This window comes from Zalophus californianus, chromosome 12 (assembly GCF_009762305.2).
Source record: "Zalophus californianus isolate mZalCal1 chromosome 12, mZalCal1.pri.v2, whole genome shotgun sequence".
NCBI lineage: Eukaryota > Metazoa > Chordata > Mammalia > Carnivora > Otariidae > Zalophus > Zalophus californianus.
Window position 1 is genome coordinate 28,433,816 of NC_045606.1, and position 22,282 is coordinate 28,456,097.

The 22,282-nt window shown below is 35.5% G+C and overlaps 1 protein-coding gene across 2 annotated transcripts in view; it reads right to left on the minus strand.

Annotated features, from left to right (window-relative positions):
* The window catches only part of SEMA3D (semaphorin 3D), a 194,862-nt gene that overhangs the window by 43,607 nt on the left and 128,973 nt on the right, over nt 1-22,282 (minus strand). For both annotated transcript variants that reach the window (XM_027574136.2, XM_027574137.2), the window contains exons 8-10: nt 16,078-16,220; nt 2,665-2,779; nt 1,203-1,272 (exon numbers count right to left, since the gene is read on the minus strand). In XM_027574136.2, coding sequence (XP_027429937.2) covers nt 1,203-1,272; nt 2,665-2,779; nt 16,078-16,220 — 328 coding nt within the window. The remainder of the gene's footprint in view (nt 1-1,202; nt 1,273-2,664; nt 2,780-16,077; nt 16,221-22,282) is intronic.

A 22,282-nucleotide genomic window follows, 5' to 3' on the forward strand; every position in this document is an offset into this window, starting at 1 on the left:
AAATATTCACATTCTCTATCTTACAATGAACCAAGGAGCATTTTGTTTTCTGATATCGTCCGAACCACACTATTGGTACAAGGTGTAAGGTGAACTGAATGAAGGTAATTCCACATAAAACAAATTATAATTTGCCTACAGACTACTTTAATAATTTATTCAAAAGGAGGCAGTAAGATCATTTCTCTAATACCAATACTGCCAATTCTTCCAATACTAATATCAATATAAACAACGGTGATAGCAGAGCTGTGGAAAAAGTAAAAAAAGTAGTTCAAAGAAGGTGTTGCAGGGAGTAATATGTAACAGGAATAAAGCTGTCCCATGTTCAAATGTAAGTCTCTGAATTAAATGAAATTAATATTAGATAAAATTATGTAAGGTCCATATATTCTTTGAGAAAGCTTCATAGATGATAGGACAACTTTTAAGGAAGTCACGGAGTCTCGGTGACAAGTCCAGGACAGTATTACACAGAATGAAGACAAAAACACAGGGGGGGAAATTAAGAAAACACCTTTGATTCTAGTCCCATTTTTACTACAACTTGGCCCATCTTCTTGGTGCAAGTCATACAAACCTCCTTTGCCTAAGTTAGCAGAGCAATAATGACATGCTGGTAACAGCCCAACTCCTATCTTTGTAGGGTAACAGAAGGGTATCTAAGATTGTACATGATGACACTTTAGAAGTCAAGAGTGTCGCATCTTATGACTGCAACCTAAGCAATGACTAAGGCATGTATTTCTTTCATACTACTTCTTTGTCATGCAGCTTAACCTATTTATTATGGTGAGTATATGCACACACCTTTGCATCCTGTAACTTTAGTCTGGGAATTTAACTCACAGAAGTACTTGCTTACTTGCTCACACAGAGAAACAGCCATATGTACAAGGTTAGTCGCTGAAGCGTTATGCGTACCACGGAAGACCTGGAAACAATGGAGATGTCTATGTATAGGAAACTGGCTAAATGAATTGTGGTAATTGATATAAGAGTACTCTGCTGGCATAAAAAGAACAAAGGACATTTTATGTCTTGATATTAAAAGAGTTCTAGGAAACACTATGTGAAAAAATAAAATGAAAAACGGGTATTTTTTTTTTCACACAAAAGGAAGGGACCAAAAACATTTATTTCTTCTATAGAAGAATTACAAGCGTTGTTTTTGTTTTGTTTTGTTTTGTTTTTTAACTTACCTGGTTGTGGTAAAGACTCCATAGACTACAGGATTTCTTTCATCTCTTGTGGGGAGTAAGTAAATATCCTCTATTAATGGGAAAAAAAATAACAATTCAATATATTTTTATATTTCAGTATTACCTATTTGCCTTTTCTTTAAGAAACACAGTATTTCTGAGACTCCAATAGTATATAAAATTAACAATGAAAGTCATTACATTATGACATAAGAAATTAAGGGTAAAAGACTGGTTTTCTCACTAGTCATGTGACACTGAACTGGATATCTAACCTTTTAGGTGTCTACTTCAATCTGTAAATAGGATGATTCGCTTCATAATCTCCATGACTATTCCCAGTCAGAGGTATGTGATTCCTTACAGAATAGAAATTAAAAACACAGGGTGTTTTTACCTCCCAATGTAAAAAAAGTCTTGTCCTGTAATTGTGTCAACTTACTAATAATTCAATTATCTATTTGCTAACAATATAAAAATAGCTACACAATTAATTACTTGTGCAGTATTACTTGTGTAACTTGCTCAGTATTTTGTAACTACTTGAGCAGTATTGATACCAAAGTATGTGTAAATAATATTCATTAAAAGATTATTTAAGATGTGAGCATGCTTATATACAACATGAGGAATCACCCATGAATATTGAATATATACTTTAAATACTGTATGGCAAAATCGTTCAATGATAAAATCATTTTTACACTGTAAGGCAAAAAAAAATTCAAAAATAAGATTTGATGATGCTAACTTTATATTTAACTGAAAAAATTCCTTCTAGAATTAGCTTTGAGGGGGTAAAGAGGGGAAATGAAAGAGAATAATCCATCTAACACTTTTCTGAGTATTCTTTTTCTTAACAAGTCGGAGGGAGCGAGTTCACCCAATCTCTCGTGCTCTCCAGCAGAGGGCAGTCTCAGAATAAAGAACCCAAGTACTTGCTACTTCTAGACTGTTAACACATGTTTAGAGTTAATTTCTAATTTGCATACTTTGTTTAGAATTTGGGAGACATTTTTTGAAAGATAATTGTCAAATTATTGGAAATTTATTATAATGGATAAGACACTGTCATATAAAATTCATATTCACTTTTTACATCAGTTAGACACATTGTTGCACATGATTTGGCTTACGTTAATTTTGTTTCAATAATTAAAACAATGGTAAAACTTAAAAAAAGTAAAAGGCCACATGGAGAGTGGATGGGTTCTTGCTAGTAGCTTTTTGTCTCTTGCTGCAGCTTTGTTTCCTCATAACTATGAGGATGCTTACAAAGAGAGGAATTGCTTCGTTACAATATGCTCTGAAACCTAGAGCACCTCCATGTTCTTTGTGTGTGTGAATTAGTAATAATACTACTGCAAGCTGTCCTTGGTTATATTGGGGGCTAAAATAAAACAAATGCTGAATTTATTAGGCAGTAAGTAATTTTTAAGAAAAAAAGGAGCATGTGACTTACGAAGCTCATCAAAATGAGTATCTGCCCCATCATTTCCGGGAATGGAGCAAATCAATCTGGCTTTAAGAAAAGTCGTCCATTTGTTTATCAGGCTGCGTTGTCCTCCTACATCATTCTGGAAAAAAAAAAAAAAAAGGAAAATAACAAAGATACAGATTTAACGTAATTGTTTACAAAGACAGGAAACCTACATGTTTAAGGCCTTGAACTTTCAAATAAGGGAAAAGGCAGTTTGGTCCCTTAAGATTACATGCTTTTCTAATGGTTGAATGAATGCAATGTCTACAACATGGCTCTACTGAATGAGTAGATGCAGGCAGGGCTATCCAGTAAATGAGTGAGGCCTGGAATCAAATCTCACCTCTGCCACTTTTTGCTCCATGGCCTATAAAAGGCTATTTAACTCTCCAAGTCCCTGTTTCCTCGTTGAAAAAAATATGATTAATGCCTTGAAAGTGATTATTTTGCTAATTAAATGGAAAAATTTGTGTACAGTGCTTAGCACGGGGCAGACAACTTACGTTCAATAAATACTAGCACTGTCTTGTATATTATACACATGATGAAGATCGTGATTTACAGCCTTTAGAAATACGCTATAGACTTAAAAAAACAGTCTTTTTCCAAAATCAGTGCCCTACTAATTAGGCAATAAGGCAACATAAACATAGATATAAAACCAATCTTGTTTTAAATGCTAATTGATGTTTTTCCATACTTTATTTGACTCTGAAATATTTCACTAAAATGTTCTTTAGACACTTACCAAACACAGGCATTTAAATCAATTCAGTAAAATAAATTCAAAAACTCACCATAAAAAGATCTGTTTCTTATTTTTAATTTAATATGTCCCTGTGAACACTAAATTCATACAATTTGTTATCTGACTGGACTAGATCAGCTATGTTTTAATAAGTAAGATGAGATTGTTTCATGGCATAAATACTGTAAGTACTTAAACCAAAGTTTCAAAAATTACTTTTGGAGTCACTATTTCCATTAATGTGCTTACATCTAAATGTAAATTATATGAAAATGCTTATCCTTCGTGCAATCTATGTTTTATAAAATTAATAAAGAGTTCACTATCAAATCCTAACTCTGAATATTTAGGAACTGTATTCCCTGTGCTTCTTTTATCTCTGAAAATTAAATGAAATTAGAGAAAAGTATCTAAATGACTCCTCCAAAGAGGAGAATTCAAAGTCGGAGAAATAGCTGCTATTCTTCAAGAAAGGGGGGAGAAAGGAAGGGAAGGGGATGCAAGACAGAGATCCCTTTGAGTATTATCTTGGGTGATATGGAAACCCAAATTCCAGATGATATAATCTTAGTAACAGAGCAAAATCTCAGAAGGCTATAGATTTGTAGGAGAGCTCAGAAGGCAACGAGGTCCCTGAGACCAGGGACTGGAGCCATCTTATAGCCTTAGCACCTAGCACCAGGGGAGCACCAGGGCACCCAGAGTGATGAATCCCATTTTATTTTGCTTTGCTTAAAGATTTATTTATTTATTTGAGAGACAGAGAGAGAGCATTGAGAGGAGGGACAGAGGGAGAGGGAGAGAGAGAGTCTCAAGCAGACTCCCCACTGAGCACGGACCCAGATGCAGGGTTCGATGCCACGACACTGAGATCATGACCTGAGTCAAATTCAAGAGTCGGACGCTTAACCAACTGAGCCACGCAGGCGCCAGTGAATCCCATTTTATATCCCCCTCTGCTAAACACCAGAATACTTTTCAGTAATAGCTCTGTATATATAAGTAATCATTTTTATTTTCTTGATTTGTTCTTTAGGTTTATAACAATGTAAAAAGAAAAATGTTGAAATTTAAAGACATTTAAATTCAATAAAATATTTCATATATGATTCACTTGAACAAAATATCGCACCTCACAGTTTGCACTACGTCTCGCTGTTTTAAATTTTAAATGATCCAAATCAGTGAATCAGTGTGCACTTAGTCTTGGAACACATGTGTAACTGAGTTCATGTGTGCTGGCAGATACAGAATATAAACTTCATGATAAGTACAGCAATTGTTTGGAAACTGGACCAACAGAAGACCTTTCTGGCAATAGTATTTTGACACTGATACTGTTTAGAATTGCTGACACATGGTGATAATACAAAGCAAAAAAACATTTAGTTGATTTTCTCATAATTTTTCATTCTTCCCAGAAAATGCACTCCCTATTCCTTTCATCCAACACCTACTGTATGTATGTCACTAATGCCCTGCTTATCAGGTGTTTAATAAGTAAATGTTTGATTATTAGTAGCTAAAAATACAAGATAAAATTGATAAATGTTCTTTGAAAGTATACCTCAATGCCGAAGAATTTAAGTCTCCTCTGAAATGTCCTTGTAGTGGAAAAAATGAGGACAGGCATTGCTGTAGAGTTAGATTCAATACGGTTCTTAAAATGAGAGGTGAGTTCAGACATGCAGAGATTGGAATACTCAGGAAATATCCTAGGTGCTAGAAATTAGAGGGAAAGGGCAATAGGTGGAACACTTCAGAACATGTATGGAGAACCAGGACAAATCTGGTTTAGATGAAGACTGGGATAAATGAAAATAGTGGAGGAAAATGCTATAAATTTGAGTACAATCCAGGAAGGCTTTAATACCAGACCAAAGCATTTATATGTCATTTAGTAATATGTTATTTAGTACAAAGAATTACTACAAAAACGTGAAAGAAAATGAATACATGATATCTTTCATATACTAACTCTCTAGAAACAAACGTGTTTATACTTGCTACAGAATTTATGTTTTGTATATGGTGCTTCTATAGTTGCAGTATCATTGCTCAATAATAAAAATAATATTTCAGCTAGCTATTGGATGATTAATGATGGCTGCAGCTGTGAAGACAGATTTATCTAGACATGACCTTTATTTTTACCGCTAACATCCTCAGACCATTCAATAAATATAAATCCAGATGTTAATATGAAGAGGCAAAAACACGGATACTTCCTTCTATTAATGATGAATTCTGTGCTAATGTTTAGTAGGATTCCAGTGAGAAAATATGTTATCTGGAATCACTCAGAAAGAAAGAGATTTTTAAATAAATTAAAAAAATAAAAATTAAGATATCTTCTCATCTTTCTCATGAACCCTGATTTATATCTTTTTAAATTCACATATGTGTTCTTTTATATTTTTATGATAGCAGAGCCTACTTGTACTAAGCCAAGCTCTAGTTAAAACCTTTCAATCTTAATGCACTCTTACATATTTATAATATTTAAAATTTTTCATTGCCCATATTCACATATTTTGAGTCAGCAATGAATACTAAAAATATTGTTAATTCAACATACGTGAGGAAATACATCAGCTATTGTGAATTTAATGCCAGGTACTATGTTTGGTTTACTGCTTTACTCCTAGCAGTGTAGGTGCTTAAATTATTTTGTGAATTGAATAAACAGATATATCAAATATTTGCTCCACGACATTCCTTTAACAGGTGTATACAACACTACTTCATAAAAATTAGCAATCACATTCCCTTTTAAACATTTTATGAGAAAAAATAACAATAAATGTCCCTTTTCAAACAGCATCCCCCTTTCTATTTGTGATTATCATCCATATTCAAGACAAACCATGAAACAATTCTAACTATTCTACTAGGTTCAAATTTGTTGGACAGGAAAGGGACTTATATTGTAGCCTGCATAATATATATATTTTAACCTGACAAATGGAAATTACAATCTTTTGAACAAAAGAATCCTTAAACGTTCTTGCGAATCCATCGAGCAGCCTTTCCTGGACCCTCAAGGAATAAAAAGATAAACAAGCAAAAAAACCCAAAATCCAGGTCAAAGATGAAAGCCACTACTGTCAGCAGGGAAACAAGTATAATTTCTGGGATAATGGTTCTCAGGGCTAGATTATAAGCATTTAATGACTGGATAGTAACTCTTACAGACATCCAGAAGCATGACCTGGCATGGCAAAGTTCAATTCACAAGAAGTTGTATTTCTCCTGTAGGTAAGTGTCAGTTGACTGACTGTTGACCGGCTCTCAGTCCCTGGATTTGTTTGCAAATCCACAAAATCCCCCCTGAGAACTTTAAGCCCAGAGGAGGGCTGAAAGGGAGATAACCACACTTGTACTAAATTGTCACCTCCTTGCTTATTTTTGTGAAGTTCTAAAGAACACAACTATCTCACTAACACAATAGATTTATTATTGAGATGTCACAATCAGCAGCTTTTAGTCACCAGTCACTTCTATGCCTCCACTCTATCACAGCTTCTTTGTGGTCAGATTGCCAAAAGCCTTGACATTCTCTACACAAAGAAGCAGATGAAAGTAACAAAGAAATTAAATGTAAACAAGCCAGACTGCGTGGGTTCCATCTGGGTGGTGAACGCACAGGGTGACCGTTTCCTTATTCTCTGTAGCTTTGTATATGTTTGTGATAGTTCTTTTTTTTTTTTAATTTTTTTATTGTTATGTTGTTTGTGATAGTTCTTAATTTTAAAAACAGAAAAGACAAAAGATGAAACAAAGCACAATTTAGAATCTTTCAGCAGCTTTAAAATAAACTCTCTCTGAGTCAGGTGGTTGAGTGATGGCTGCATATTATGAAATACTATGATTTCCACTCAGTCTTCTAATGGGTAGATCAGTCGGAAGGCAGGTTAATGGGGATTCCATTTTGCTTCTACTGTCCCAGCAGATTCAAGTCCTTATAAATCTTACACAGACATGTAGAGTAGCTACAAACTGTCACACATGAACTTTTATTGAGTATGTCTTTTGACCTTTGGGTCACTATGCTGGACTCATCTGCTAAACACAATTTTATCTGTACACATCGTCCTCTTCGAGGATCTCTTAGCACTTTATAAATACAGTCCTTTTCACCTATATCTTGGGAAAGAGAAACTCTTGGAAAATATAAGAATTGACTTTCAGCTCCTATGCTCTTAATGCCTGAAGACTTTATAAATCAATAAATCACCAAGACATCTTTGAACATGTTGTATTCCACTGAAATACGGATTTAAGTTGAAAGACACCAGGCTTTTTGAATCAACAAGCACTGAAGAATGACGCATCTTAAGCACTTAGAAAAAAGAAAAAGAAAAAAAAAGGTTTGACGCAGGAGTCAGATTGGTTCATAAATTCTTCTTTGCTTAAAATCAGTTCTTTTGCCTAATGCTCTTCTGCATCCTCATGCAGGCAAAAGAATGGAATTCCCTGAAACACTTTGAAAACTATCGTCTGTGCATCTTTTATGCACACTTCTCCCCAGTTCTAGCCATTAATGACACTTAACCTCAGAGATTTTAGTTTGAATTAATACAACCTACTTCTTTTGAAGTGTAATCTAAACACTACAATATTGTAAATCAATAAACATATTTTTTTTTCCATAACTGAAACTGAGGCAAACACACAGGCTTCTCATTGACCCTTTTTACACAGTCAGTATAAGATTAGGGCAATTTAATACGTTGGCATTTTGAATGTAATGCCTGTTGTATTTCAATACATCATTCATATTCTTTATCTGATCTGTCATTTATGGTAACAGCTGTCCCTTGTGGGTTTTAAACAGTCTCGTGCTGAGATATGCCTCTGAATCGCTGAAGACCCATTACACCAGGAAATGCTGGAGATAGGACCCCAGCAACTGACCTTTCAGAGCAACTGTCCAACGTACTTCTCCCTGTGCTGCCTCAAGCTTCACACAGTTATTTCTAGGGATGGATTTTAGAATCTTTGTAAACTTAATACAGATGGTCTGTATGGGGCTGTGTAAGCAAATAAAAATGATAAGGATAATCCAAACAGAGAATGGCCTGTTTAGAAGCTGGAAACTATGATCATGATGTGATAGAAACAAAAAGTAAAATCTGGAATAAGAGGTACCAAGAGCCTCACTAGGAAAGCATGCCACATACACCAAAATACAGTGTTATACTGAGAGCAAGAGCTTAAATGGGGACATTTTTAATACATTAAATAAACTAATGGAAGACAGTGAAGTTACATGGACTGAATCAAATGAGAGAACTATGTTGTACTTTCCATTTTAGCCTGGATCTTCCTTTGCAATGTGTTGTAACCACGTTTCATCTAACTGTTCCACTGAGATGAAAAAATAATAATAATAATAGTAATAAGGTTATGACCACTAAGAAATAAAAACAAAATAAGAAAATAAGGAGTCTTCTACTTCATCTACAAATAATCTTGAAATCCCTAATGGTAAAAGAAACAAAACTATACAAACTCAAACATCTCAGACAAAAAGGAGAGGAGAAGAACAAAATAAACAGAAAAACCTGTGTGGCAGGTGTTACACACAGTGATTTTTAAGGGATCTATTCTGAAGAGGCTTCCAAGACAACTAATATATATCTTTTTTTTCCTAAAAGGGACTCTCATGTTAGAGATAACTGTTTTCGATTTGCTATTGGAGAATCAAAATAGAGAACATGTTTTCCTAACTACTCCAAAAACTTGTAAAAATTATTAGAAACACAGGACCTGATAATACACTACACTAAAAAGTTCAGTTTCTAAGATTTAATAGGTTAAAATTAGGTAAATCTAGGCATGGTAAGCAGTTTTTTGTTTTTTCTTCTTTTTCTTTCAGGTAGGATCAGAGCTCAGCAAATTAAAAAAAAAAAAAAAAAAGCTACAGCCAACAGTGTAAATCCTTGCTTAGGAATTTCGGACAGGAAAACAGATGGAAGTGAAGCAAAAGCACATCTGTAACTTGTGGCTCTAAATCTCTCATTTAGGTTGTAAGTGACACGTTGAAAGTAAGCAAAAAAAACCCACAACTGGGGGGAGATCAATAAACACGGAAGGTGTCATCGGCCTAAAAACACAAATCTTCAAAGGCAGTAATTGTCCAAATAGGACCATATATCAAGGTAGACAATGCAAGTGGAATCGAGGCAAAGGACTATTAATTAGACCTCCAGGCGAGTTACGTGAAAGGACCATCCAAACGGAATTCCTGGCGTGGACCAAAGGAAATACTGCAAAACAAAAGGGAACTGGCACAACCTACAGCTGGAATCCAGAGGGGGCTAGCCTAAGGAGGCTAATGGACAATGCTTCCAAAAATGAATAGAATCCAAAAGTAATGGGAAACAGCCTTGAGGCGAAAAGTTGCAAGCCAGCCTCCCTGAAGTGACTGGTATTTCCACACTGTAACTTACAGGGTGGGTCTTGAAGGGACACACACACACACACACACACACACACACACGTGCGGTAATAAACACCACACAGACATCAATAATAGCATCTGAAAGGACTATTCAGAAGGTTTATTTCAGGCTGTCTCACCTGTTCTTTCAGTTAGCATTCATTACCTCACCATGGAGATCTGTGTAATTTACTATTTATGAGGGCAGCCTGGGGTGTGAGGTGTGCCATTTGGTGCTTGAAAATATTGACTGTACAACAGAATAAAGAATTATAAAGTCTGGCAAGGCTTTAGAAATCATCTAGGCTAAGCATCTTATTTTAAATATGAGAAAAATGGAGTAAGAAGTTTGACCGACAAGTAGGGATACCACTGAAAAATAATTCACGAGTAAATGTGCTCTGCCATATACAAAGATAAACATAACTGAGTGTGAAAGCGATTCTTTAGATGGAGGTACTTACTCTCCTGAGGCTGTTATTGAGCAATACTGTCCTATGAAATGATATGCTAATTCAGCTTCTTTACTACTTTTAGTGTCTCTCCCTGTCCACACCTCTTGTCTAAAGTTTGTATCGTTCAAATTGTTCACAAAATCTCCACCAGACATGTCTCCAAATTCTTTTGACTATGTCTAGAAATAAGATCCACCCTCCAAGTACAAATATTGCTAAAAATGAAGACAAAATAATAACCATCATTTCAAACATTAACACGAGTTAAGTATCATCTCTTCCCATTAACTTTTAGTAACTGACCTATTTCTAACCAGTCCCTGTCCCTAATACACACACGACCACTCTTGCACTCCCAAGCACAGTTAGTTGATCTGGCTCCAAAAGTGTGAGTGTGTATGCATGATATGTTGTGTGTGTATGTGTGATTTTTGACATTTAATTTTCTGTTGTATGACAAGGAACTTATATTATTCACATGTCACTCTTCTACATTGTTGACTGCTTGAAAATAGAGACCCATCTAAGTCACTCTTATTTTCCAGTACCTTCCTCAGTATCTGCCACATCCAAATTCATATATCTCATTTAAATCTTTCATTTGCTTGGTAACATCGTCACGGGAGACAGGCACCCTCATTTCCTAAGTTAAGAAGCTGAGCTAGGGGGTGCCTGGGTGGCTCAGTTGGTTAAGCATCTGCCCTCTGCTCGGGTCATGATCCCAGGGTCCTGGGATCTAGCCCCGCATCAGGCTCCCTGGTCAGTGGGGAGTCTGCTTCTCCCTCTCCCTCCGTAGGTCCCCCTGCTTGTGCTCCCTGTGTGTCAAATAAATAAACAAAATCTTTAAAAAAAAGAAGCAGCTGAGCTAGAAAGGCGTAGAGCAGAGATGTAAGCCTAGATCTGCTTTCACATTGAATATTCCTATCATTTGAGCAAAAGTTATTGGTGATATCCTTACTGCCAAATCGAACACCTGATTTTTAATCATAATCTTATCTGACTTCCTTCTGGTGTGTGACATTACTAACAACTGTTTTCTTTTTGAAACAGCTTTTGTCCTTTGAGATGCCACTCTCATGCAGTTCCCCACCTATCAACCTCTTTCTTCTCAATTGCCTTTATAGTCATTTTCCTCTGTTTTTTTTTTTTTTCTTAAATAAATATCATTGTCCCTTGGGATTGTGTCCTTGCTCATTGATCTCACACTACCTATTTCCTTGGACGATTTCACACGCTTCCATGACTTCAAGAACCACCAATATATTGGTGATTTCCAAATTCATGGAACGGATCACTATCCTGTTAATTTTCCAGGTACTTGTTATGCTCCCATCAGAGCAAAGCTCTTTCGAGATCTTTTTTTCCTTTTTAAGATTTTATTTATTTGAGAGAGAGAAAGTGAGAGAGAGAGAGAGAGAGCATGAGTGGGGATGGGGGAGAGGGAGAAGCAGGCTTCCCACTGAGCAGGGAGCCCGATGCGGGGCTCGATCCCAGGACTCTGAGATCATGACCTGAGTGGAAGGCAGATGCTTAACCAACTGAGCCACCCAGGCACCCCTTTGATTTCTTTTTTTTTTTAATATTTTATTTATTTATTTGACAGAGAGACAGTGAGAGAGGGACCACAAGCAGGGGGAGTGGGAGAGGGAGAAGCCCCCTTCAATTTCTTAAATGCTTTTCCCACCTCTGAGATTTCACATGTGCTTTTCTTTCTGCCTGGAATATTCTTCCCTATCCCTGTCATCTTTGCCCTGAAACTTCCTAAACATTTTCAATATCTGGTTCAAAATTTACTTTTTCAGACAGATCTTCCACAGCCAATCTAAAACCCACCTATTTTTCCTAACCACATCCTGTGGTTTTTTTCCCCATTTGAGCACTCACCACACCTTCCAATTATATATTAATCTGTGTGTTTTCTTGTTTAATGCATATATCATTTATTAGGCTGCAAGCTCAGTAAAACAAGAATCGCTTTTTTTCCTTTTATTTTCTATAAAACTATGTTTATTTATTTAGCATAGTGTTGTGCACATGGTTGTTAAGTAAATGAGTACTTTGATAGTCTATATTTATACTGTAGCCACTAGCCATGTGATACTACTTACTTATTTTTATTATTTTAAATTTTTATTTTAGTTCCAGTTAGTTAACAATACACATGATACTATTTAAATTAAAATTAAAATTAAATAACGTTAAAAACTCAGTTCCTCTGTCATACTCGTCAAATGTTAATACTAATAAGCTACATGGCTCTATGTTGGAGACTGTGCATATGGAACATTCCTATCATCACATAAAATTCTATTGGACAGACTAGTCTACACTAAGCAATTAATAAAGGAGTAGTAATAAATTAAGGACTTACTAGACATCTACATCTAGATTCTATGCATTCTATTCTATTCATTCCTAGTTTCTTTAAGGAGCCACCTAACAGGTCCCTAGTCACAAATATTTCTCAATCCAGATGGTTCCTCAAATTATTGCTAAGTATATCTACCCGTCAAGTCACTTCTTTTCTAAAAAACATTGATAACTTCTCATTGCCTACAGGATAGAGTTTGAACTCCTTAATATGGAAACAAGACTTCTTATCTTCCAATTTATCACCCCAATCTTGAATGACACTGCCCCCCATACATGCCCCTCCAGTTCCACTTACAACAAGATTTCGCCCTTCTGTAAACCAACTATACTGTCACAATGCTGCCTGAAAGGCCTATCTTTTCCTTTCCTTGATGTAGTCCTCCTCTCTCTGTAGGACTCAATTTTTGAGCTTCGCCAAATATGCAGCGTTCTCAGCTCCAACCTCTGTCACATTATATTGTGATTATCTGTTTCTATCTTTATTTCCGTCACTGTATTATGAGATTTCAAAGAAAAGGGACAGTGGTTTACTTACCTCCCAGTGTCTAGTATATTGCATTTTGTACAGAACTTATATTTTGTTATTATTGAAATAATGAAATGATATAATAGTTACAGAATTGAAAAGACTCACTCTTATTCTATAAACAATTCTTTACTAATTTTTGTGAATTTTTGCCTATTTCAAAAACCTTCTCCCCACCAATCATGATACACTACTCAGTCTAATAGTATTATCTTTGACAGGTCAATAAAATGGCTTTTACTTTAGTTTAGTAGCTGAAGATGTAGGGAACTTTTAAATTGTCAGCAGTTTGGGGGCTGAGGGTCATCAATTACAAATGGAAACAAAAACAGCAAAACCAGAATATTTCTAAGTAAATGAGCCTGTAGGAATATCCTGGTGGAATAAAGACTATAAAGGACTCCCACACTATTAAAATGTTTTGTAAACTCAATAAAGTGTATACAGTTCACTCTTAATCTTCTCTAACATAATCTCTCACTTCTTGGATGTATGTTTATATCTATCGAACTCAATTTTGTTTCATAGCATAGACATACATTCGTTATTATTTCTTGAAATTGAAAAACAATATTGTAATAATCCCAGGGGGGTAAAAAAAAAAAAAGAACCAACAGAGAGGAATATGCTCTGAATAATGTCAGAAGAACATGTTTATGTGAAAATAATACATAACAGTAACAATAATGCTGAACATTTGTTTTTTTTTAATTAAACTTGTTACTGTTTTGACATATTTTTTAAAAGATTTCAAGTCATTTTAAATCTTGCCAGTGAAATTTCCACTTATACGTGCTCACTTTTTGCCACACTTTAATCCTAAATTATTAAGTAAAGTTCAAAACTGTCAGGGCATGCTGCAATTAAGAAATTTTAAAGATGTATGCAGAATCAAGTATTGTAAACATTTGACTAATGGATCATATGTGTAGTGGGAAATTCTGAAGATGGTACTAACTAGAAATAGTGATTGAGTAAAGAGATGTAAGAAGGACCTCCATTATATCTTTTTTTTTTCCCCTTAAGGAAATTCATCCATCACATGTCCTTATTTGATCTCACAATTTGTTAGCTTTTTATCCAAACACAATGGCATGACAAAATCTTGCTGTGTGGCCTTCGAGTTTTTTGTGGTGGGAAGATTCCTGTACTACAATTCTCTCAGCCTTTTCAATTCTACAGGAGTTTATTCATAATTAAAACAAAATATCCCAGGGCTGATACTTAAGAGTCTACATCATATTTTTAATATATAAGTTTATAAATGGAGCAACTACATTTTTCTTTAATATATTCTTCCACCTCTAACTTAGCTTTCAGTATATTTAACAATAGGGTAAAAATAGTGTTTTGTAACAAATGATTTTCTATCAAATGCATTAGACCTATGAAGAAATGAGTATTGAAGTCGTTCACAAAACACTCACTTGTTATATGTGTTCATCAGAAAGTGACTTGTAAATTTTTTTCGACATATTTAATGTAGCTCATTTATGTAAATGATGTCAATCCACAGCCCAGCTTTTCAGGGTCGGGATACTCTTGTTATAAAGCATGCTTCAGTACTAACACACCACGACTACTCCAAGCAATGGCCATTCATCTCTAGGCAAAAGGCTTCAAGAGAAATTACTGTGAATTCTTGGACTCTGAAAGAATGAGGATGCTTTTGAGAGAATTCTGTCCCCTGGGGGTGAAGGGATCAGTGGGAGACAGCATCATTGGCAAGGACACTAGGTAAAGAATGATGTGTGCTCACAAGCCGGCCTCACTCAAAAGCCATGTTTTCATTAGCACTTTTAAGTGCTGTGATGGTTTGTATTTCTGTCCTTGGAAGTGTTCAAAAGCCTGAGGGTACAGAATGAGAAAAAAAGTGATAGGCTCAAATGGAAGAAAATGAAAAGTTTGTACAGGACCAAAAAAAAGTTTCCCCCTATTGAGAGTGTTTATTAACTTAACAGCAATTCTTCTTAATAACAGAGTTTATGCGGAAGGTGTCTGGCTATTTAATAAAAGTTATTTCAAGGATTTATTTTATAAATCCAACTAAAAAAAATAATATATTGAAGTCAAAAGTGTGATTCCAGAAACATTATTGTTCTATAAAGCTTGTATTCACTCAAATGAGAAGTTGAATGGAACAAAATGGAAGTGTTTCATAGAATTCTGTTTTCCTGTAACTTACATAAGATGGCAATCTTAAAAAATGAATTGCAATGTTCTTCAAAACAAATTTTTCACATTTTGGTTTATTTTTTTCTTCTTATCTCATTTATTCTCAAAACCTAATCTAGATAAATGCTGTAGAAAATATTTACTATAGTATTACCATAACCATATTTTCAACTTATTTGATTCCTATAAAGATAAATAATTTTACATGTGTGATGTGTTCTCATAAAAATACCAGATCTGATTCTGTTAGTGTTCAAGTTACTCCAGTGATAATGTTACTTTCAACTTCAAAGTCAAATTTAATGTACAAAAGCATTTTAATTTCCATGGACCAGGACAATGCAGGGATCTTACTGGGAATAGCGAACATGGGCAAAGGGATAACCCGTCAATATAAGGAGCAAGCTGCCAAAGAGATCTAACTCAAACCTGGGTAACAGTTCACACTGGGAAAAAAACAAAAAAAACATAAAAACAACCAAAAAACCCCTAATACTGGAAAAATTTGTATCTTTTTTCTTCTTTCACTTTTGGATCTTAAAAATTATTCATGTAAGATAGTGTGAATTTATCCTACCACTTATGAATGATGGACATTAATTTTTACTTCAACATTATATAATTGTTCATACATACACATATATGCCACTTAAGTAAGATAAATATATCTTGCCTTACAAACTCTTCCAACTCGAGAAAGGATGGTCTTATCAGAAGTAGTGCCTTCTTGAGATGATTCACGAAAGAAGAAATATATTTTGTCATCATCTGGATTATAGGTGTCTGGTATAGGGAAAGTTCCAATAAATTTTGCTCCTGTTTGAAAGAAAAGAAGCTATAGATTAAAATACTGAGACAATTCAGCCAAGAGAGCATTGGTGTCTTTGAATGTGAAACAGTTATCAGCAGAATAAAAAAAAAAAAAAGAATCATTAATTGAATGTGTGAAATGAGACCTACACAAATAAACATGACACGATGTAGAAACATGTATTAGCATGCAGAAGTCTCACACAAGTTCAGTCTTCATTATCCCAGCCAGGCTGGGTCAACCAGGGTCTCCTATCCAACTTCTCTGCTTAAATGGGAAACTTTGAGAGGAAACGTGAGGGGGAATGAGGTGCATGAACTTTCTCCCCTTTGTTCTTTATTATTTCCCTGTTCTTTCCCTGAAGTTTAGAACCCCAAGGGATTCTTATGCTCTTGATAATCTCACTTTGATATAGTCCTAGGTTACATAAAAAAAAAAAAAATTTTAGAAAACCATGTAGGGTTTTGGGGCGCCTGGGTGGCTCATTCCGTCAAGCGTCCGACTCTTGATTTTGGCTCATGATCTCAGGGTCCTGTAATTGAGCTCCAAAATGGCCTCTACACTCAGCAGGGAGTCTGCTTAAGGATTCTCTCCCTCTCCCTCTGCCCCTCCTGAGTAGAAGTAGGACACAAAAGGGATAAAACTGAAAATATATATGTTATAGGAATATGATTGGCTTGTTTTATCTTAACAAATATTTGAACTTAAAAAGGGGGTTCACACAAATAGAATTTATCATAACCCTCAAATATAATTTAAATAAAAGTTCTACATGAAGCATGTCACCCTTGTAACATTTAAATCCTATCACTTTAATGATTGAGTTGAATTTATAATTTAAAAAATAACAAACATTGTGGTACAAAATTTAGTCTTCTCTCTCTAGAGAGGACATGAGAATTCAGTGATGTGAAACTGATAATCATTACAGGTAAAAGGAATTCCAGGGTGAGAGACAGAGTGGCTTGTAAAGCTTTCCTCAGACACTTAGATGGGCGAAGTGGTCAAAGGAGCCAACTGTTAGGTTTTCACTTGTTTACCGAGTTCAACAACAACAAAAAAAAATCAATTTCACGACAATGCAGAATGTAGATGGTCTGCAAGGAGTCCAAATAAATATGACAATTCCTATTACCCTATTGCAGAAATACACAGAAAAACCTACTTTGGATATTGAAAATACTATCCAAGTGCAGGTATCACCATTTGAAATGGTCAAAGGTAGAATACGACACTAGTCTACATTTCAGGAATTTTATCTATGACATCAGTGGGGGAAAAGAGAGTAGATACTTTCCCAATTTATATTTCTTTCACCTTGCAATTAATATATAACACAGATGATCAACAGATCCTAGATGCTCATAGATGAACAATCACTTATATTCAGGGACTGTTGATTTTACTAGATTCTCTTTTAAATGTTGGTTCTCTTTTAAGTACTATAAGACAACCATTTTGGAGTACTATAAGAAAATTGAATGATAGGGGTTTTTAAGCCAAATGTTTATTATAGGAAGAAATCTAATTATGAAAAATGAGTTAGTATCAAATAGTACTCTATTGTGTGATTTAAATAATAAGCATACTCAAGAGGTAAAGATAAATACATTTCAAGAATACAAATTATCTTCCCTGCAGATTCAACTGAGGTCCTAAGAAAAATATTGATGCTACTATTTTAATATAGAAACTCCTTCCTGAGTTGCTGCCAAGTTTGAGTAAAAATAGTTATCATTTAATCAGTGTATGACATGCACAGTTGTTGCACTAAATAATTTAAGATCATAACAATAGACACCTGGGCTTTATTATAATAGCACATTTTTCTCCTTCAACATTTAAAAGACATGCTCTAATAGGGATAGAGTTTGAAATCATGCATTTTCACAAATGAGCTATTAGCATGACACTAAGAGGCACTGCCTAATGAAAATGGCATCAACCCACAGAGCCTGCAATATGCATCATGAACCTCTTTGCATCCGGATGAGCACACCTACACCATGATTTAGCAAATAGTTACTTCCTTACTTTTGTTCACTTCTTCTTGTGATATCTTCTCGTTACCACTTTTTAAAAATGTTACCCTTTCGAGTAGAAAGAGAATTTGGAGACAACAGAACTTTCCAAGAGAAACTTCAAATGAAAACTGCCTCCATATGTTAAAAATAAAAATTTAAAACAAAAAGTTCTCATCTACTCCAGGAAAGAAAACAAAAACATATGCATTTGAGGCTTCATTGTTTGTTTTCATTTTCCAAATGGTCATACTTCTAAGCTTTATCCTAAAATTCTCACAAAAACTCAACTGTATTTGAGTAACCACTCTGACTTCTATCTACATTCCTATTTCCTGATAGTTCTAAGATTAAGTTGATAAAGAAAAGTGAAAAAAAGAAGTGTGGAACCATCTAAGACTTCATCCAGAACTGCCCATAGTACTGCATCTTTGCAATTTTTCATCCTCCTGGTGAGGAGGATGGATTAGTCTCTCAAAGAAGGAGTCGGGATTCATACTTCTTAAGGCTACTGAACCTGGATTAGATAAAGTCCTGAGAAATTCTGACAAGGATCTTTGGACTTGTAAGTGAAGAGGATAGCTGATCCCGCTCTGGCTAATTCCAGGCAGGGCAAAGAACAAAATATGGCATACACACAAGCATCAAGGAATTTATGGACCTAAAAAAGATTCACATAGGATCATATTTTTTAAAAGGTTAATTATTTAAACACACTCAATTGCAAATTTAATTTAATTCTCATATTTCACTTATTCTAAATGTAATATCAATTTACATTTGTAAGAGTTTAATCACAAACATGTAAAAAATAGGATTTTAAACTAAAAGTGAAAGTATAGAGAGCAAAATTTAACAGGAAAAAACTTTCAAACTTGTCTAACCAGAAATAAATAACACAATGATGTTATAATATATAGAAGAAACTGATTAGACATTGACATCGACTCCATCATTTGAAATATCAAATATCTGTCAGTTCTTCCTTTTTTTTTAAGATTTTATTTATTTATTTGACAGAGAGAGACACAGTGAGAGAGGGAACACAAGCAGGGGGAGTGGGAGAGGGAGAAGCAGGCTTCCCGCTGAGCAGGGAGCCCGATGCGGGGCTCGATCCCAGGACCCTGGGACCATGACCTGAGACACTTAATGACTGAGCCACCCAGGCGCCCTGTCAGTTCTTTCAACCTGGCAACAATTTTATGAAACCAAGGCATGAGTTTCACATCTAAATGCTAAGTGAACAGTAAAAAAAATTTAGACTTGGGTTGCATTATTTGATTGTGAGCTACTGCACATAATTAATAAATAAGTACACTTTAAACCAGCACTGTCTAATAGAAAACCCTGTGATGATGGACATGTTTTATATCTGTGCTGTTCAACAGTCCTTAGCCCATTGGCTAGTGAGCACTTGAACTATGCCCAGTATGACTAAGAAAACAAATTTTAAATGCATTTAATTTTAATAAATTTAAATGTACACGTGGCTAGTGTCTACCATATTAGTGCCGCTTTAGAGCAAATAGCCTATGTCAGTAACTGCTATATCAGGTCCAGTGTTAAGGCAGAAACAGCCTCTATTCCCATAACTGTCACCGAAAGGGCAGTCAAACTTGTGATTCCAGAGATAGGAGACACTATTGCTTTCAGAAGTTTGGTCCTGGAATGGAAGGACGGGCTTGGGGGCTAACAGACCTGGACACACCTTCTTCACGTCGTTGTAATTTATGGAATATGAGGTTGAATAAGATCATGTCTATTATAACCTTATTCACAGTAATCTTCACAGTTCCTCTATCACTGTATTTTGTTTCCCTGCCTTCCCGACTCCAGCCAGATGATCCACTGACCTCTGTCTTTGGACCCCAGGTTGATTCTATCTGAAAAATGGCCACTTCTCAGAATGGAAAACAGAAATGCTCCCGAAGCAAGTCAATCTTTGGCCGTAGCCAATCAAGTACTTCCTCATTACAAGAATCTCATATAGTTTCTATAATTTCTCCTTTGCTGTGCCCCAGTTTCCATGGGCTGAGAAGCTCCTCGGCTGAATGGGTCTCCTGAAGCATCGTGTTCTTCTAATTCTGGCCTACCTGTCCATCAGCAAACATCTTATCTGATGATCGCACTAACCCTGACTTCAGAGATTCTGCCGAGGTCTTCCACATCACTTACCTCACCACACGTTCTCTCTCTGCTCTAGTGCCTACGACCAAACCCACATCCTCAGTTTGCTATTGCACAACATAGCATGTAGGCATGGCCTCTGTCTGTAAATGAGGCTCCAAAAGCAGGGAATGTGCAGTCAGAAGAGCAGAATTTAGGTGGATCATAAAATACATTATGAATGTCAAGAAAAAAGTGTCTCGAGCAAGAAAGACATCCCTGAGTTTCAGTCTCCCATCTACTAGCTATCTATGAACAATATATCTGACTTCTAATCTAGCCCCCAATGTAAAGTGGGAATAGTAATTCTCTCAGGATTATATCAGTAAATAAAATAATACTTTAAAAGTGCCTAAAATAGTGACGCGCGTGGACGCTATATAAAATAAATTTGAAGCAGAAGAGATTAGCGATAGGAAAATGAATTAACAAACAATAAAATAGTGGCAAGAACCCAGAGATCAAGTGCTGAAGACCTATAGAAAGATGGCCATGGAAACAACAAGGTCGACAGATATTTTGACGGAAGTAAAGGCCCCTAGTGACAGATAAGATAAAGGGTGGGGGGGAGGAAGGAATCCAAGATAACTTCAAGGTAACTGGGTGGATAATGTTTAGAAAGTTAAGATAGATAGAACTCAGGAAACTGGTATTGAAGGGCAGGTTAGAAAGGGAAAACAAGATAATTTTAGATTTTAGATCCAATTAGTCTTTTATATATCTCTATCTGTAGCTGCATATACTTAAAGAAACTCAAGCAAAGGATCACGACTTAAACAACTTGTAAAAGAAATCAAAGCACTTGGTGGCACAACCAGGGTGAAGGCTTAGATATCTTTATTTGCATATAAAACAATCAGCTTCTTTCTTGTAATCTGGGATGAAAATGTAAGACACCCAAATAACTATTCTTAAGGGCTCTGAGTGGCAGAAAAAAAGGCTTGGAAATGTAGTTTCGGGAAATACTGGAGCACAGGAAACAGTTGGAAATCTGAGAGTGGAGGAGCTCACAGAATTATGAAATGCAGAGAGAGAGAAAGAAAAGGTGGTCAATAGTTACAAATGCTAAATAGATGTCAGTGAACCACAGAGCCTTTGGTGTTTTAGTCCCACCTCCTGCCTTTTTCACCTTCAAGAATAAGGACAATGATGTGATGACAGCATTGACAACTGAACTGCTCTTAAAACTGTCTTCCGTCAGTCTTCCCAATATGATCTTCCCTATATGATCTCATTTAATCCTTAGAACACCCTGCGAATAAATAACTATTATTATGCCGAATCTTTGACAAAAAAATGTAGACACACAGAAAGGTTTGCCCAAGGTCACAAATAAGTGATATTCAGGATTTAAACCTACATAATTAAATTCCATAGAAACAGAGCTGTGATTCTTGTCTAAACTAGGACACATTTGAGAGGTACAGAACATTAGAGGTAGACTGGAAATGTCCAGGGCAAACCGGGTTTTATGGTCCCCTGGCCATTAATCAATAAGCATTCTGCCTTGAATGTCTTAGAACCATAAATATTAGTCCTAATTCATAGTCATTTGTCTGCATTCAGTCCATTGAGACTTTTCAACTGCGTATCCTTTCTCCTTTCTTCCTTTCCACTGACTTCTTTAATCACAAGGTTTTCTCAGTATCTAAAACCTTCTCTTGAATTCCATCCTCAGATCCTTGGATTCTTCCATTCCCAAATATCTTCTATTTCAAATATTTGTTGCTCTATATTCTCACATCCATCTCAGCTGCCAATACCTCTGTTCTTGTCCCACATTTTCCTGATTCCTTGTTATGGTTTCTTTCTCTAGCCTCATTCTCTTTTAGTCTTCTCTTCATACTACTGTCAGTTACTTTATAAAAAACAAAGATCCG